The 15,079-nt window shown below is 35.6% G+C and overlaps 1 protein-coding gene across 1 annotated transcript in view; it reads right to left on the reverse strand.

Moving 5' to 3' along the window:
* Nucleotides 1–3,477: 3,477 nt before the first annotated feature.
* LOC148123058 (uncharacterized) overlaps nucleotides 3,478–15,079 on the reverse strand; it is a 79,372-nt gene continuing 67,770 nt past the window's right edge. The window contains exons 6-8 of the mRNA XM_087897962.1: nucleotides 8,161–8,176; nucleotides 4,017–4,139; nucleotides 3,478–3,936 (exon numbers count right to left, since the gene is read on the reverse strand). Coding sequence (XP_087754088.1) covers nucleotides 3,478–3,936; nucleotides 4,017–4,139; nucleotides 8,161–8,176 — 598 coding nt within the window. The remainder of the gene's footprint in view (nucleotides 3,937–4,016; nucleotides 4,140–8,160; nucleotides 8,177–15,079) is intronic.

Genomic DNA, 15,079 nt, shown 5'->3' on the forward strand with positions numbered 1-15,079 from the left:
GTTCTATAGGTTGGGAAAGTTTTCTTCTATAATTTTGTTGAATATACTTTCTGGTCCTTTGATGAGCAATTCTTCTCCTTCTTCAATTCCTATTATTCTTAGATTTTTTTTATTGTGTCCCAGATTTCTTGAATGTTTTGTGGTGAGAATTTGTTGGCTTTGCTGTTTTCTTTGATCAGAGCATTTATTTTCTCTATGGCTTATTCAGAATCTGAGATTCGTTCGTTTATCTCTTGTATTTTATTGGTTATGCTTGATTCTGTAGTCTCTGTTCCTTTACCTAGATTTTCCATATCCAGCTGGCCCTCGGTTTGTGTTTTCTTCATTGCCTCCATTTCATTTTTCAATTTTTGAACTGTTTCCATTACCTGTTTGATTGGTTTTTCTTGGTTTCCCAGCGTATTGTTTATGGGTTTGCTCATTTCTTCAAACTTTTTGTTATATTTCTCATCCATTTCTTTACTCATTTCTTCAAACTTTTGTTATACTTCACATCCAATTATTAAGGGAGTTATTCATATCCTGTTTAAGGGACTCTATTGCTTTCATAATGGCACTTTTTCCACTTCTTCTGGATTAGGGTGTGCAAGTCCTTATGTTGTAGGGTCGCTGGGATTTGGTGTTTTCATGTTGTTTTTCAGATTGTTGGAGGAATTCCTGCCTTGGCATGAGCCTATCTCTTCCTTCAAATGCTCTCTATTGGATCTTCTGATACTGCGTCAGGGTCCCTTGTTGGGCAGGGACCTCACTGACAGAATGCCTACCTTTCCTCAGGCAGGCTGTTGAAACACAGGGACTCCCTCCTGGTGGGTTACACTTCCAGCCCAGTCCCAGCAGGTAAGGAAGCTGAGCTGGGGAATTTTATGGCCCCAGGAGAAAGGGAGGAATAAAGTAAGGGGTACGTGGGTGAAATCTGCGATGGGGTAGGAGACTAGAGAGCTTAGCCCCTGCAATGTGACCAGGGAGTCAAGGGGGTCGGAGAATGTCTGAGCTCCTCCTTGCCGGGCTTCTGCCAAGGGTCAGGAGCAAACTCACCCCTCCGATGGATGTCTGCTAGAGCCACACTAAACATTTTAGAAGCGAAAGTGGGAAGTACACTTGAATGCATTGGCACTGGAGACCACATCCTAAATATAACCCCAGCAGCACAGACAGTGAGAGAAACAATTAATATAAGGGATCTCCTGAACCTGAAAAGCTTCTGTAAAGCAAAGGACATGGTCAACAAGACAAGATGACAGCCTACATAATAGTTATTTTTTAAAAATAGTTCAAATTAAAAAATTCAAACTTGTTACAAAGTCATATTACAGCTCTAAAAAAGCATATGAATCTTGGTGACCAGTGAAAGGAACATTTGGAATCATGTAAAAGGGCTGGTGAACATGACTAAATATAACAGTGACTTTTCTAGGTATTTAATAATATTAATGAATAAAGTGGACAATTTTGTACTAGAGAGAAGTTTGTAAAAACTCAAGTAATGAGAATCTATTTTTAGTATTCTCTGTTGTATAGGTTTTACTATTGAGAACCTAATGCAGTTTTGTGGGGGTTTCTGCAAACACCAGGATTGGGAGAATAACAATCCACATGGTGCAAGAAGGAAAGCCTAGACTCAGTAGTTTGTGTTGGTTCAAACTTCTAGAATTTGATCCTGACATGTCTCAAGATTCAAGGTGCAGTGAGGACAGCATTCGGCACATCCTTTCGCTGGATTGGGTTCTATAGTTAGGTCCTGACATCCAGTAACAACAATCATGTTTTACCAATTCAGTGCAAATATTTGTTTCAGGAGACACAAAATTACATCCAAGAACATGCCATGGAACACAATGCACTTGAGTAAATGGAACTCTCCCTTTTTCTTCCTGGAGAATCTCTCACTGTTCCCCAAGGCATTAATCAGTATGCATGATTTTGATTGTATTTTGACACTTTGAACACTAAGTACGTTCAGTGTTACTACTTGGATCTTGGAATGATCTGGTCATACAGAGAGGACAAGGATAACATGGGTGGGGTATATCCACCAACAGCCCCAGATGTCAGAGCAGAAAACAGAGTATACATATTTTCATCGAATTCACTACTCTGTGGGCTTAACATTCCTGGTTTCCTCAGTGCTACCTGTGAGAACATGAACCTTTGTACTCCCTACAAATTACAGCATTTTTACCTTCAATTTCCTACCACCAAGTCTCCTATGTACCCAAAATCTCTGTTCTCATTCAAGTTCTGCCCTTTTTTATGTATTGTTATTTTATGCATAAATTTATATATACATGTATTCCTAAGTACAAAGAGACCAGTCCATGTAATGGTACTATTCTATATGTTTTTAGGGCTGTCCAATAGTTACAGGACATCCAGTTTATGTGTTCCTCTCTGGGGAAGGCCACCTCTCCCACTTCCTGCTTTCCTTAATGACTAGAGTTTTTTGTTTGATGTTGTTGCCTTGTAGTTTTTCCTTGGCCAGTTTGGCATGCTCATTCGTAACCCCCAACTACCTTATGCTGATTTGAACCTTAATTTCACAAAGTTTAAAGCAATCTATGTTGTGTGTCATTCACTGTCTTACCAGATCCCAAGTAATGATAGGGAGACTTCTTACTATGAATGCTGGGCCTTAACTTAGGCTTGTTTTCAATACAGTTTAATAAATTAACCCATATTTTTATTCTACATGCTGTCACATACAACATATTCTGCTTCCTTCCTGTCTACGAGAGCTCATCTTCATGCCTCAATTTCTGATGCTACTTTCTCTCTAGCTTGTGCCTACATAGTGTCCATTCATCTTCCTATTACAGCAATCACAGAAATCCATGTTCACACAGTGTAGACACATTGTACAACAAATCTACTTCTATTTTATGACATATTTTCATTGTTGTTGTCATCCATTAGCAAATCTCATTAATGATACCCTGTCATTAGAGAATAGGCTATCAGAAAAAATATGAAAAAATTTGCCAAAGTGTTTAATTTATTTTTATTTCAAAGACAAATAATGAAAAGACTTAAAGTTTAAATCAAGCTTATATTTAGAAAAATCTTTAAAAAAATTGAAGGAAAATAATGCTTATACAGGATATAATCTCATTACATATGCCAAGAAATTTAATATGTATTAAAATCTGAAATAGTTTGAAGTTGGCTGGTTCTTTAACACATTATCTTAAAATTCAGGCAAGAAAAGTTATTGCTTAATTTTTTCCTATTAGAAATATTTACTTATTCATAATAGCTGATGATTGAATAGTATGTTCACATTAATTCTGCATATAAATTCAGTTTATAACAAAAGTTTGATGAAAGTAAAGTTCAAATCTGGATGCAATGTTTCTAAATTTATAAAAACCATATGACTGTATAAATGCTGACAAAGCTTTGAAAATTAATGAAAGGATGTGACTTTGTGTTATAAGTTGATCAATTTGTGAAAATCATTATAGTGAATTAATGTGAGGTATACTAAGAAATTTTATGAAATGTACCTAGTACATGAATTTTGTGATGTTTTCTAAGAGTTGATTTCATGTTAAAAGACTCATCACATTCTTTACATTTGTAAGGTTTGTCACCAGCATGGAGTTTGAGGTGAGTGTGAAGAGTTGAGATTTGGTTAAAGGCCTTGCCACATTCTTGACATCTGTAAGGTTTCTCACCAGTATGTGTTCTGTGATGTCTGTGAAGATTTGAGACCCAGGTAAAGGACTTGCCACATTCTTGACATCTGTAAGGTTTTTCACCAGTATGTGTTCTGTGATGTCTCTGAAGATTTGAGACCCAAGTAAAGGACTTGCCACATTCTTGACACCTGTAAGGTTTCTCACCAGTATGTATTCTCTGGTGAGCTTGAAGGTTTGCATGCTGAGCAAATGACTTGCCACATGCATGGCATCTGTAAGGTTTCTCACCAGTATGGATTCTGTGATGATTATGAAGTGCTGAGTCCCCGGTAAAGGACTGGCCACATTCTTGACATCTGTAAGGTTTTCATCAGTATGGATTCTGTGGTGTGCTTGAAGATTTGCATGCCGAGTAAATGACTTGCCACATGCCTGACATCTGTAAGGTTCCTCACCAGTATGGATTCTCTGGTGAGTTTGAAAATTTGCATGATAGGTGTATGACTTACCACAGTCTTTACATTTGTAGGCCTTTTGTTTGGGATTAATTCTCTTATGCCTGGTGACATATGGAGATTTTCTGAAGTACTTTTCACATTTCATATAGTTACTTTGTCTCTCTTCATTTTTGATTCCTCATATAATGTATCCATTCTTTCTGGTCATGCTGGAACAAAAACAATTGTATGTGTGTCATAATTAAAAAATCTGCTCACAATTATTATGTATATATTGGCTTGAAGGAAAAGTGTCCTTCTATTACGCATCAAATAATGAGTAAAGACACAAGGTCATTTGATGTTTTGAGAATTTATCCCTTCAAGATGAAGACTGTGGTAACTATTCTTCCTAGAGTTCCTAGGAAAGGCTTTAATAATTTATTAAATGTATAAGAGTTTTTACAACTGTAAATGCTATGCTACCTTTTCAGTCTCATATGATTGAGAAAATCCTTTTCGTGCTTAATTCAGCTGAATAGCTTGTCACAAAAATGTAATTATTAGTTGAGGGGACTCTAAAGAATGTTTAATAGAATATGGGTCATTCAGCTTCAGGTTTTTCTAAATTCATTGTGAAATAAAATCATATTTAAAAGTTTATTTGTATTTTTTTACTGAAGAAACTGATTTTGAAAATGTAAGTGATCTAATGTGAAATCTCTCAAGATAAGGTAGAGATTACTGATCTTATTTGGCAGGACTACCCAGAGTGGCTGGTGAATAAAGATTATTTCAATTATGATATAATCTATTCTATTTTTTCTTTACCCCAAATTTTGAGAACATCCTCAAATGCAAGGTTTTTAAGTTACTACTTACAGCTATTCCTGATATCAACTTCTTGACAGAATCTTGTCTATTCTACTTTAAAAATAAATCTTGTGTTTGATGAGAAGAAAATACTGGATAAAATAAAAAATATATAACTATCTGAATTAGTCCATTTAAGTGAAATTTTTCCAGCTATATAAGTCATACAATTTTATAAATATGTAGACCCATATGCAAGGTGGCATATTAAAAAAATAAAGCAGTTAATTCATTCTAATGAAAGAATCTTCTTAAAGCAAATGAATAGAAGATCTTTTATAACATATATTAAATAAATTATAAAATGGGAGGCGTGAAGTTATGTTATCTTAGAAATTTCAATCAAAAATTTTAGAATAATAAATAAGGCTATGGTGGGTTGAGTGAAATGGCCCCATATAATCAGACAAATGGGTATATGGCCTGATGTTGGTGGATATTTATGTGTGTCATTAAGAAGTATCAACTTTCTGGAACAGCTACATTCTTGGAGACTGGTCTTGAGAATTTTGAAACTTTCTACTGCTCTCTGCTTCCTGTTGTGGTTCTAGATGGAACCTCTCACTGCTGCTCCAGCCCCTTGCCAGCTGATGCCTCTAATCGATCATCATGGATTTATCATGGAGATTTTTCAAGGCAATTTAAAAGTAACTAATACAAATCCTATAACACAACGACAAAAATCACAGTCATGAATATTATTTTTATGGATATAACTCATCTCCAGGCTGCAGGGGCTTCTCTGTTCCATACTTTCCAAGCCTGCCCTATTGTCTGTAAGGTCCTTGGCCCAGGAACAGGAACAGGTCCTGCTCCTTCACTGAGGCTACCCACCCAGAGGGAGTAATGCACACTCGCCTGGATGGAGGGGAGTGAAGGGCACCTCCAGCTTCTGCTGTAGGGGCTTCTTGGCTCCACACAACTCTTCCCTCCCTCTAGAGTTTGACCTTTTGTCTTTGACCTCCAAGAGTCCTGTCCCTGAGCTGAGGACAACTTTTTAGACCAGCGGGCTGGGGAACAGTTCCTGCACCTGCACTCAGGTCAGTCAAATCCACTCAGAGTCAGTCACAGCAAAGTTTGGACCATGACACCAAGACTCTCCTGGCTGCATTTGAAGGAAGAGATGGGCAGGCGCCAATGCAAGAATTCCCCTAACAACCCGAAAGGCAACATGACATCACCAGAATCCAGGGATCACGAAACAAGAAGAATTGATCACCCTTCTCCAGAAGAAATAGAAAAAATCAACTTTAAACGGAACTATATGAAAATGATAGAGGATCTTAAACAGCAGGTGAAAAACTGCTATAAAGAAATGAAGATAACAAAAAGGTAGATGAAATGAATAAATCTCTCAAAGATTCCCAAGAAAAACACGAAAAAGCAATCAAACAGGTAATGGAAAGAGTTCAAGACTTGAAAATGAAATGGAGGTTATGAAGAAAACACAAACCAAGAGAAGGCTGGGTATGGAAAATTTGAGTAAATGAACAGGAACTGCAGAGACAAGTATTACCAACAGAATACAAGAGATAGAAGATAGAATCTCAGACACTGAAGATACTATAGAGTAAATAAACTCACTGATTAAAGAACAAAACAAATCCAACAAATTCTTAACACAAAACATACAGGAAATCTGGGACACCATAAAAAGGCCAAATGTAAGAATAATAGGGGTAGAAGAAGGAGAAGATTTACAGCTCAACAGCCCAGAACATATATTCAGCAAAATTATAGAAGAAAACTTTCCCAACCTAAAGAAGGATATTTCTATGAGGGTACAAGAAGCGTACAGAACACCAAATTGACTGGATCAAAAAAAAACCCATCCCCTTGCCATATAATAATCAAAACACGAAACATGCAGAATGAAGAACGAATATTAAGAACTGCAAGGGAAAAAGGTCAAGTAACATATAAACGGAAACCTGTCAGAATTAAACCTGACTTCTCAATGGAAAGCATGAAAGCCAGAAGGTCTTGGATAGATGTTCTGTAGACACTAAGGGACCATGGATGCAAGCCCAGTCTATTATGACTAGCAAAGCTTGAATTCACCATCGATGGGGAAAACAAGATATTCCAGGACAAAACAGATTTAAACAATATGTAACCACAATCTCAACCTTACAGGAATTACTAGAAGGAAAATCACTAACCAAAGAAGCCAACCCAAAATAACACAAGTATCTGACAACCCTCCATCAGCACACAAGTATCTGACAATCCTCCATCAGCACAACTCAAAGAAGGGAAACACAGAAACACTACCACCAGGAAAAATAACCAGAGTTAACAACCACTGGTCATTAATATTGCTTAATATCAATGGACTCAACTCACCTAAAAAAAAGGCACAGGTTAAGAGAATGGATATGAAATCAGGATCCAGCATTCTGCTACCTACAAGATACAGACCTCAAACGCTAAGACAGACACTACCTCAGAGCAAAGGGTTGGGAAAATGTTTTCCAATCAAATGGACCAAAGAAACAAGCAGATGTGGCTATATTAATATCTAACAAAATTGATTTCAAACTAAAATCAATCAGAAGAGATGGAGATGGACACTTTATACTCATAACAGGAACAATTCATCAGGAGGGAGTCTCGTCTCAATCCTGAATATGTATGCCCCTAATATAAAACCACCCACATATATAAACGAAACATTACTAGAACTGAGAGCATACTTCAAACCCCGCACTCTAATAGTGGGTGATTTCAACACTCTTCTCTCACCAATGGACAGGACAACCAAACAGAAACTTAAGATAACTAACAGATGTAATGAACCAAATGGACCTAACAGACATCTATAGAACATTCCACCCCAACAGAAAAGAATATACCTTCTTCTCAGCATCTCATGGAATCTTCTCAAAAATTGATCACATACTTGGCAACAAAGCAAACATCCATATATTTAAAAAAAATTATAGTAATCACCTGTGTACTATTGGATAACCACGGAATAAAGTTAGAATTCAACAACAATTCTAACCCAGAAAGCCTACAACTACAACTACTGAACCATCCCTGGGTCAAAGAAGAAATTAAGAGAAAAATTAAAGTCTTCCTGAATTCAATGAAAATAACGACATAACATACCCAAACCTATGGGACACTATGAAAGCAGTACTAAGAGGAAAGTTCATAGCACTAAGTGCACACATAAGGGAAACATAGAAAACTCATATTAGAAACTTAACAGCACAGCTGAAAGCTCTAGAAAACAAAGAAGCAGACTCACCCAGGAGGAGTAGAAGACTGGAAATAATCAAACTGAAGGCTGAAATCAACAAAATTGAAACACAGAAAACAATCCAAAGAATCAATGAAACAAAAAGCTGGTTCCTGGAGAAAATCAACATGATTGACAAACCTCTATACAAACCAATCAAATGGCACAGAGAGAACACGCAAATTAACAAGATCAGAAATGAAAAGGAGAACATAACCACAGACACAGAGGAAATTCAGAGAATCATTAGATCTTACTACAAAAGCCTGTATGCCACAAAATTGGAAAATGTGGAAGAAATGGACACTTTTTTAGATAAATACCATATACCAAAATTAAGTCATGACCAGGGGAACAGTTTAAAAAGACCTGTAAGTTGTGAAAAAATAGAAGCTGTCATCAGAAACCTTTCTAACAAAAAAAGCCCTGGACCAGATAGTTTCAATGCAGAATTCTATCAGAACTTCCAAGAAGAGTTAATACCTATACTCCTTAATATGCTCCACAAAATAGAAACAGAAGAGTCATTGCCTAACTACTTTTATGAAACTGCAGTCACCCTGATACCAAAAACACACAAAGACTTAACCAAAAAAGAGATTTACAGACCAATCTCACTCATGAACATCGATGCAAAAATTGTCAATAAATTACTGGCAAACAGAATCCAAGAACACATCCAAAAAATTATACATGATGATCAAGTACGCTTCATCCCAGAGAGGCAGGGTTGGTTCAACATACCAAAGTTTTTTAATGTAATTCATCATATAAATAAACTGAAGGAAAAACCATATGATCATTTCATTAGATGCTGAAAAAGCATTTGGCAAAATTCAACACCCCTTTATGATAAAGGTGATGGAGCGATTGGGGATACAAGGATCATACCTATATATAATAAAAGCTATTTACAGCAAACCGACAGCTAACATAAAATTGAATGGAGAGAAACTCAAAGTCATTCCACTAAAATCAGGAACACGATAAGACTGTCCACTCTCTCCATACCTCTTCAATATAGGGCTTGAGTTCTAGCAATAGCAATAAGACAACATAAGGGGATCAAGGAAATTCGAATTGGAAAGGAAAAGTTAAACTTTTGTGATTGGCAGATGATATGATAGTGTACATAAGCGACCCCAAAAACTCTACCAGAGAACACCTAAAGCAGGTCAACACCTTTAGGACTGTGGTAGGATACAATTTGCCCTTCTATACACAAAGAACAAAGATACAGAGAGGGAAATCAGAGATACATCACCTTTCATGATAGCCACAAATAGCATAAAGTATCCTGGGGTAACTCTAACCAAGGAAGTGAAAGATCTATTTGACAAGAACTTTAAGGCATTGAAGAAAGAAACTGAAGAGGTCACCAGAAAATGGAAGGATCTCCCATGCTCTTGGATGGGTATGATCAACAAATAAAAATGGCAATTCTACCAAAAGCAATCTATAGATTCAATGCAATCCCCATCAAAATCCCAACAAAATTCTTCACAGAACTTGAGAGAACAATAATCAAGTTTATGTGGCAAAACAAAAAACCCAGGATAGTCCAAACAATTCTATACAGTAAAAGTACTTCTGTGAGCTTATATGAACCCAGGTTAGTTCATTCTGTGTGTCATATACTCTCAATGTCTTCTACCCCTCTAGCTCCTGTAAACCATTAACAAAACTTTTAGATAGTAATGATCAGACGATACAGAAAGACAGAATGAATAAAGAAATAACATCTTTCTCTTCTCTACAGGAAACATATTTTAGTTTTAAAGATATGGATCATGATTAAAATATAATGATGAGTAAAATAATGTAATCAAATTGGAACAAGAAGCAGTAAGAGTAAATATCATAATTTCACACCAAATAGACATTAAACTACAACTAATCACAAAAGACGAGTGGGAACACTTCATTCTTATCAAGGGAAGAGTTAAGGAAGAAGATATCACTACCTTAAACATGTATTCAGCATACACTGGTACACTTGTTTCATTTTTAAATGGTGTTCTGGATTTAAAGATACAGATAAGCACCAAGCCATGAATAAGAGTTGATAGCAATTCCCAAATTTCCCTAATAAAAGGTATTCAGGAGTAAATATTACAATTAAATGGCATTCCTCACAAAATGTATTTAATAGATATCTGTAGGATATTCTATCCAAACACCAAAGAATAGACAATCTACTCACAGTAGTGCATGTAAGAGCAAGCACTCTGTGGGACATAAAATCCAAATATTTATTAATTTAAAATATTTATTTAATGCAATGTTTTCTATATGATTACAATGGAAAAAATAACAGCAAAAAAGAAAAAACCTTACTAGTAAAAGAAAACTCATTGAGATTAAACAAGTTGTTACTGAATGATGAATGATTCAGAAGGAAATAAATAAAAATCTTCCTGGAAAAAATACAAATATAAACACAAAAAATAGAACAAAATTCTTGAACATATTAAAAACTGACATGTCAGGGAAATTTATGGCTCAACGTGCCTTCAGTAATATATCAGAAAGAAAAAAAAAAGCATGGCCAGAAGATATAACTCAATAATTACAAAAAAAGAAACATCCAACCCCAACTCCAGTGGACAGAGAGAAATAGTAATATCAAAGCAGATCTTGGAAATGGAAGCAAAGAAATGAATGCACAGAATCAAATAATTTCTTTGCTATTTCTTTGAGACAGCAGGAAAGACTGCCAGACACTTCAGTCACCTATCCAAAAGAAAGAAAGAAAGAGGACCCAAAATGAAATAAAAAATCAGGGACAGCTACATGCACAGAACTATTATACTATTAAACTATTATAAAATATCTACAAACAGTCATTCTTTGTGTGACGTTTCATTTGTATTCTAATGAATAAATATTGCCTGAGGGTCAGAGAGTAAAAGAGCCCCACTGGTCAGCCTTACAGAAAAGGCAGTGGTAACACACACCTTTAATCCTAGAAGCCACAACAGTTGCCTAAGAAACCAAGCAATACTTATTGCTAATCCCAGTGATGCACACATTTAATCCAAGCCTGAGAGAGGATTATAAATTAGGAGGAAGCAGCTGTCAGGCACAGCCTAATTCTGAGATTCCTGGAGGCTGGTTCACAATTTTCAGACTGAGGTTGAGGCAAGAGCCAGTGTGCCTGGTTGCTTTGCTTTTCAAATCTTTAGGCTGAGAGCCCAGTAACAGCTTCTGATCTTTTATTAATCATGTTTTGTTTGGTGCCAAACTTTTGGGGCATGAATTTATGAAAAAGCCTTTTTTCTGAGACTCTTTAGCCAGTGCCATGGGCCAAAGTAGGACCCAAACCTAGTCATGTAGGTTTGGGAGAAAAACTAACACTCCTAGCTTTCTTCTTCCCCAGTGTAGCTTCCATGTAAAGATGCAAAATACACCAAGAGTCTGGATACTATTTGCTATTGTGTTGTCCTTGAATTGTTTGCTGAGGAAAGAGCAATAGCTGCTAAAAAATATTTGATTATAAATGCTGTTGAATTAATCTAACATATATTTAGAAACTGTTCTGAAAAGATATGTTATTTGGAGAAGAGATTTTGCTTTTGTTTCTTGAGGAAGTGAGAGAATATGGTGATTTCATTCTCAGTTAAGAAAAAAATAAGGGTTGAATGGAGACTCTGGTAGTGAGACCAGGGTTTATCCCTACTGCCTGTTTGGGCCATTTGGAACCCATTCTCTACTGTAGGAAGTCTTACAGCTAGTGGTTACCCGCCCACTTGTAGTCACATTATGTATGTTTTAAAATCAAGTATATTTGAGATAGACATGCTATCTTCAGACACTTCAGATGTTTTAAGATGTTTTAATAACCTAGGTTCTTCATTTTTATGACAATGAGTCAAGTCTGCTCTTGTCAGCACCAATCTACTTCAGAGAAGATAATCAACTTCAAAGAAACTCCACATGGAGTTTACTTTCTTTGAAGTAAATGTAAGCCACTGGGCAGGAAAATGCCCCTCCCTTGACTTTTGACAGTATGCTATCCTAATTTGACAAACAGGACAAAAATACCCTGCTTGGAGAAAATTACATTAGATATGTTACCCTTATATGCCAAAGATAGATGATCTATTGTTGCAGAGGAAACTTGGGTGAGTGCCCGGCATCCAACTGTTTCTGTCATTTCACAGTTTTTCTTTTGGAATTCATTGGCTTGAAATTCATGCTTATTCATTAATATTATATCTCTCTTATGTCTCTGAGAGAGCTTAAGACTAGATAGTTAAAGTTTCTCTTGTTTACCTGATGCAGAAAGCAAGTTATGATAGAAAATAAATTAAGTAAAAGATTTTGGATTCACCACAATAGGATAAAAATAAAGTACTTTCTATGAATTCATCATATGCAAATGAGCTACATATTACTGATGCATTTATTGCCTATATATATTGTATGTAGTTATTGTACTTAATGTATGTAGTGTTTCTTATATTAGTTATAGCCCTTTTTTATTTTAGACAAAAAAGTTAAATGTACTGTGGTGTGGGAGAATTGTCTGTATTCTGTCAATCACATTTTAAATAAATGCTGATTGGCCAGGCAAAAAGTATAGGTGGGAAAACCAGACAGGAAGTAGAGGTGGAGCAAAGGGAAGAGGAGTATTCTGGGAAGCAGGAAGATTACTCCATTCCTGCCCAGACCACCGGAGAAGAAACATGTGAGCTGACAGCTGAAAAAGGTACCAAGCCATATGGCTAACATAGATCAGAATAATGGGTTAATATGAGGTATAAGAGTTAACAAGAAGCCTGAGCTAAAGGCCAATCAGTTTATAATCTTATGGAGTCCTGTTTGTGATTTTCTTTGAGGCTTGCTAGCTTGTTGCGGTACCGGGCAGGACAGAAACCCCAACAAGCAGTCCCCTTGTTGTTACAGTAGTGTCATTTCCCTTGTATTCTAATGAATAAACTTGCCTGAGGATCTGAGAGTAAAACAGCACCACTGCTCAGCCTTACAGACCAGGTAGTGTTTATACACACCTTTAATTCCAGTAGCCACACTAGTTGCCTTAAAAACTGGGCATTGCATGTCTTTAATCCCAGTGGTCCACACTTTTAATCCAAGCCATAGAGAGGATTATAAAATAGAAGAACACATCTCTCAGACACAGTCTAATTCTGCGATTCCTGAGGAGAGGATTGCCATTTTCAGAACAAATACATTGCTAAAAGTGACAACTCAAAAAATTACAAAAAATTGAAGACCATACAAACCCACCTCCAGTGAACAGAGAGAAATAATAAAAATTCAAGTTTATCTTGGATATAACCAGAGAAATGAATACACACAATCAAATAATTTGGTTGCTAGTTCTTTGAGACAGCTACAAGACTATCATAAACTTCACCCACCTAATCAAAAGAAGTAAAGAGAAGACTCAAAATGAAACCAGAAAATTGATGTCATCTATGTACAGAGAACACTTCTAGTAAACTATTAAATATGTCAATAGTCATTCTTAAAATTTTGAAAAAAAATAAAAGAAACAGACAGAAAACTCCCAGTCATCTCCTATGAAGTTAGTACTTTTCTGCAATCAAAACCTGACAGATAACAAACTGATGGCTATGATTCAAGATGAATAGGGACACAAAGACTTCAGCAATATACCTTCAAACAAAATGCAGACATACCTAAATATTACAACTTAAACCATCTTGACATGGAGAAATAATTCATATACTTATACAACTCAATGAATCAAGTAAACCACACAGATGGGCCTAAAAACAAAAGCCATATGATCATCTCAACAGATGAAGCAAATACCTTTCATAATGAGAAAACTTAATGAGAAATATGATAATGAATATAAGTCTAAAGGGAACATATATCTATATAATAAAAGCCATATATGAGAAACACAGAGTGAACAATTTTCTAAATAATGTAGAGCTTTAAATGATCCCACTGAAAGAAGGAAAGTGATAGGAATATCTAATATATGCACTTATTTCAGCATTGTGATTAAAGTCCTACATGAAGCAAAAAGGCAAGAGAGAGAAATGAAAAAGGATAGTAACATGGAAAGAAGAAATAAAGGCTTCTAGTTTGGACATGCAATGGCACTTTATTATAAATCCAAAATGACATACCAGAAAATTTCTAGAATTTATAAACATCTCAACAATGTGGCAGAATACAGAATCAACATACAAATCAGGATCTCTATGAACTAACAACAAGCATACAGTGAAAGAGATTGCCAGCACATTCCAATTCATAATAGATTTTAAGAATAAAATGATCTAGGAAAAAAGTTATCTAAGGAAATAAAGAACATATACAATCAATTCTTTGAACCTCTGTAGGAAAAAATAGAGAAAGTAACTAGAAAACAGAATGATATTCATGCTTGTGTATTGGTAAAAATAAAGATGTGAAAACAACATTTACCACAAACTCATTAATGAATTGAAGCAATAAATTTAAAATAACATTTCATCATTCATGCATAAAGGAAAAATGCCCTAAAATTATGAAGCATGAAAAAGAATCTGGATAGCCAATACAATCCTGAAGAAAAGGGAGGACGGATTTCTCATTTCAAGAGATATATTTAACACCTATACTGATAAAAACATTATAGAACAGATAAAAAATATATATGTAGAACAATGGAATAAAATTGAAGACCCATATATGAGCACATGTAAATTCAGCCATATGTAAGCAAATATGGCAATCTATATACACAAAGTATATTGATTAAATCACTGCTTAGCCCATTAGCTCTAGCTTCTTAATGGTTAACTCATATTAATTTAACCCATTTCTATTTATCTGTGTATCATCATGTATCAGTGGCTTACCAGCAAAGTTTTAGCATGTCTAACTCTGGCAGCAGCTCCATG

This window comes from Myodes glareolus, chromosome 2 (assembly GCF_982192425.1).
Source record: "Myodes glareolus chromosome 2, mMyoGla1.1, whole genome shotgun sequence".
Classification (NCBI taxonomy): domain Eukaryota; kingdom Metazoa; phylum Chordata; class Mammalia; order Rodentia; family Cricetidae; genus Myodes; species Myodes glareolus.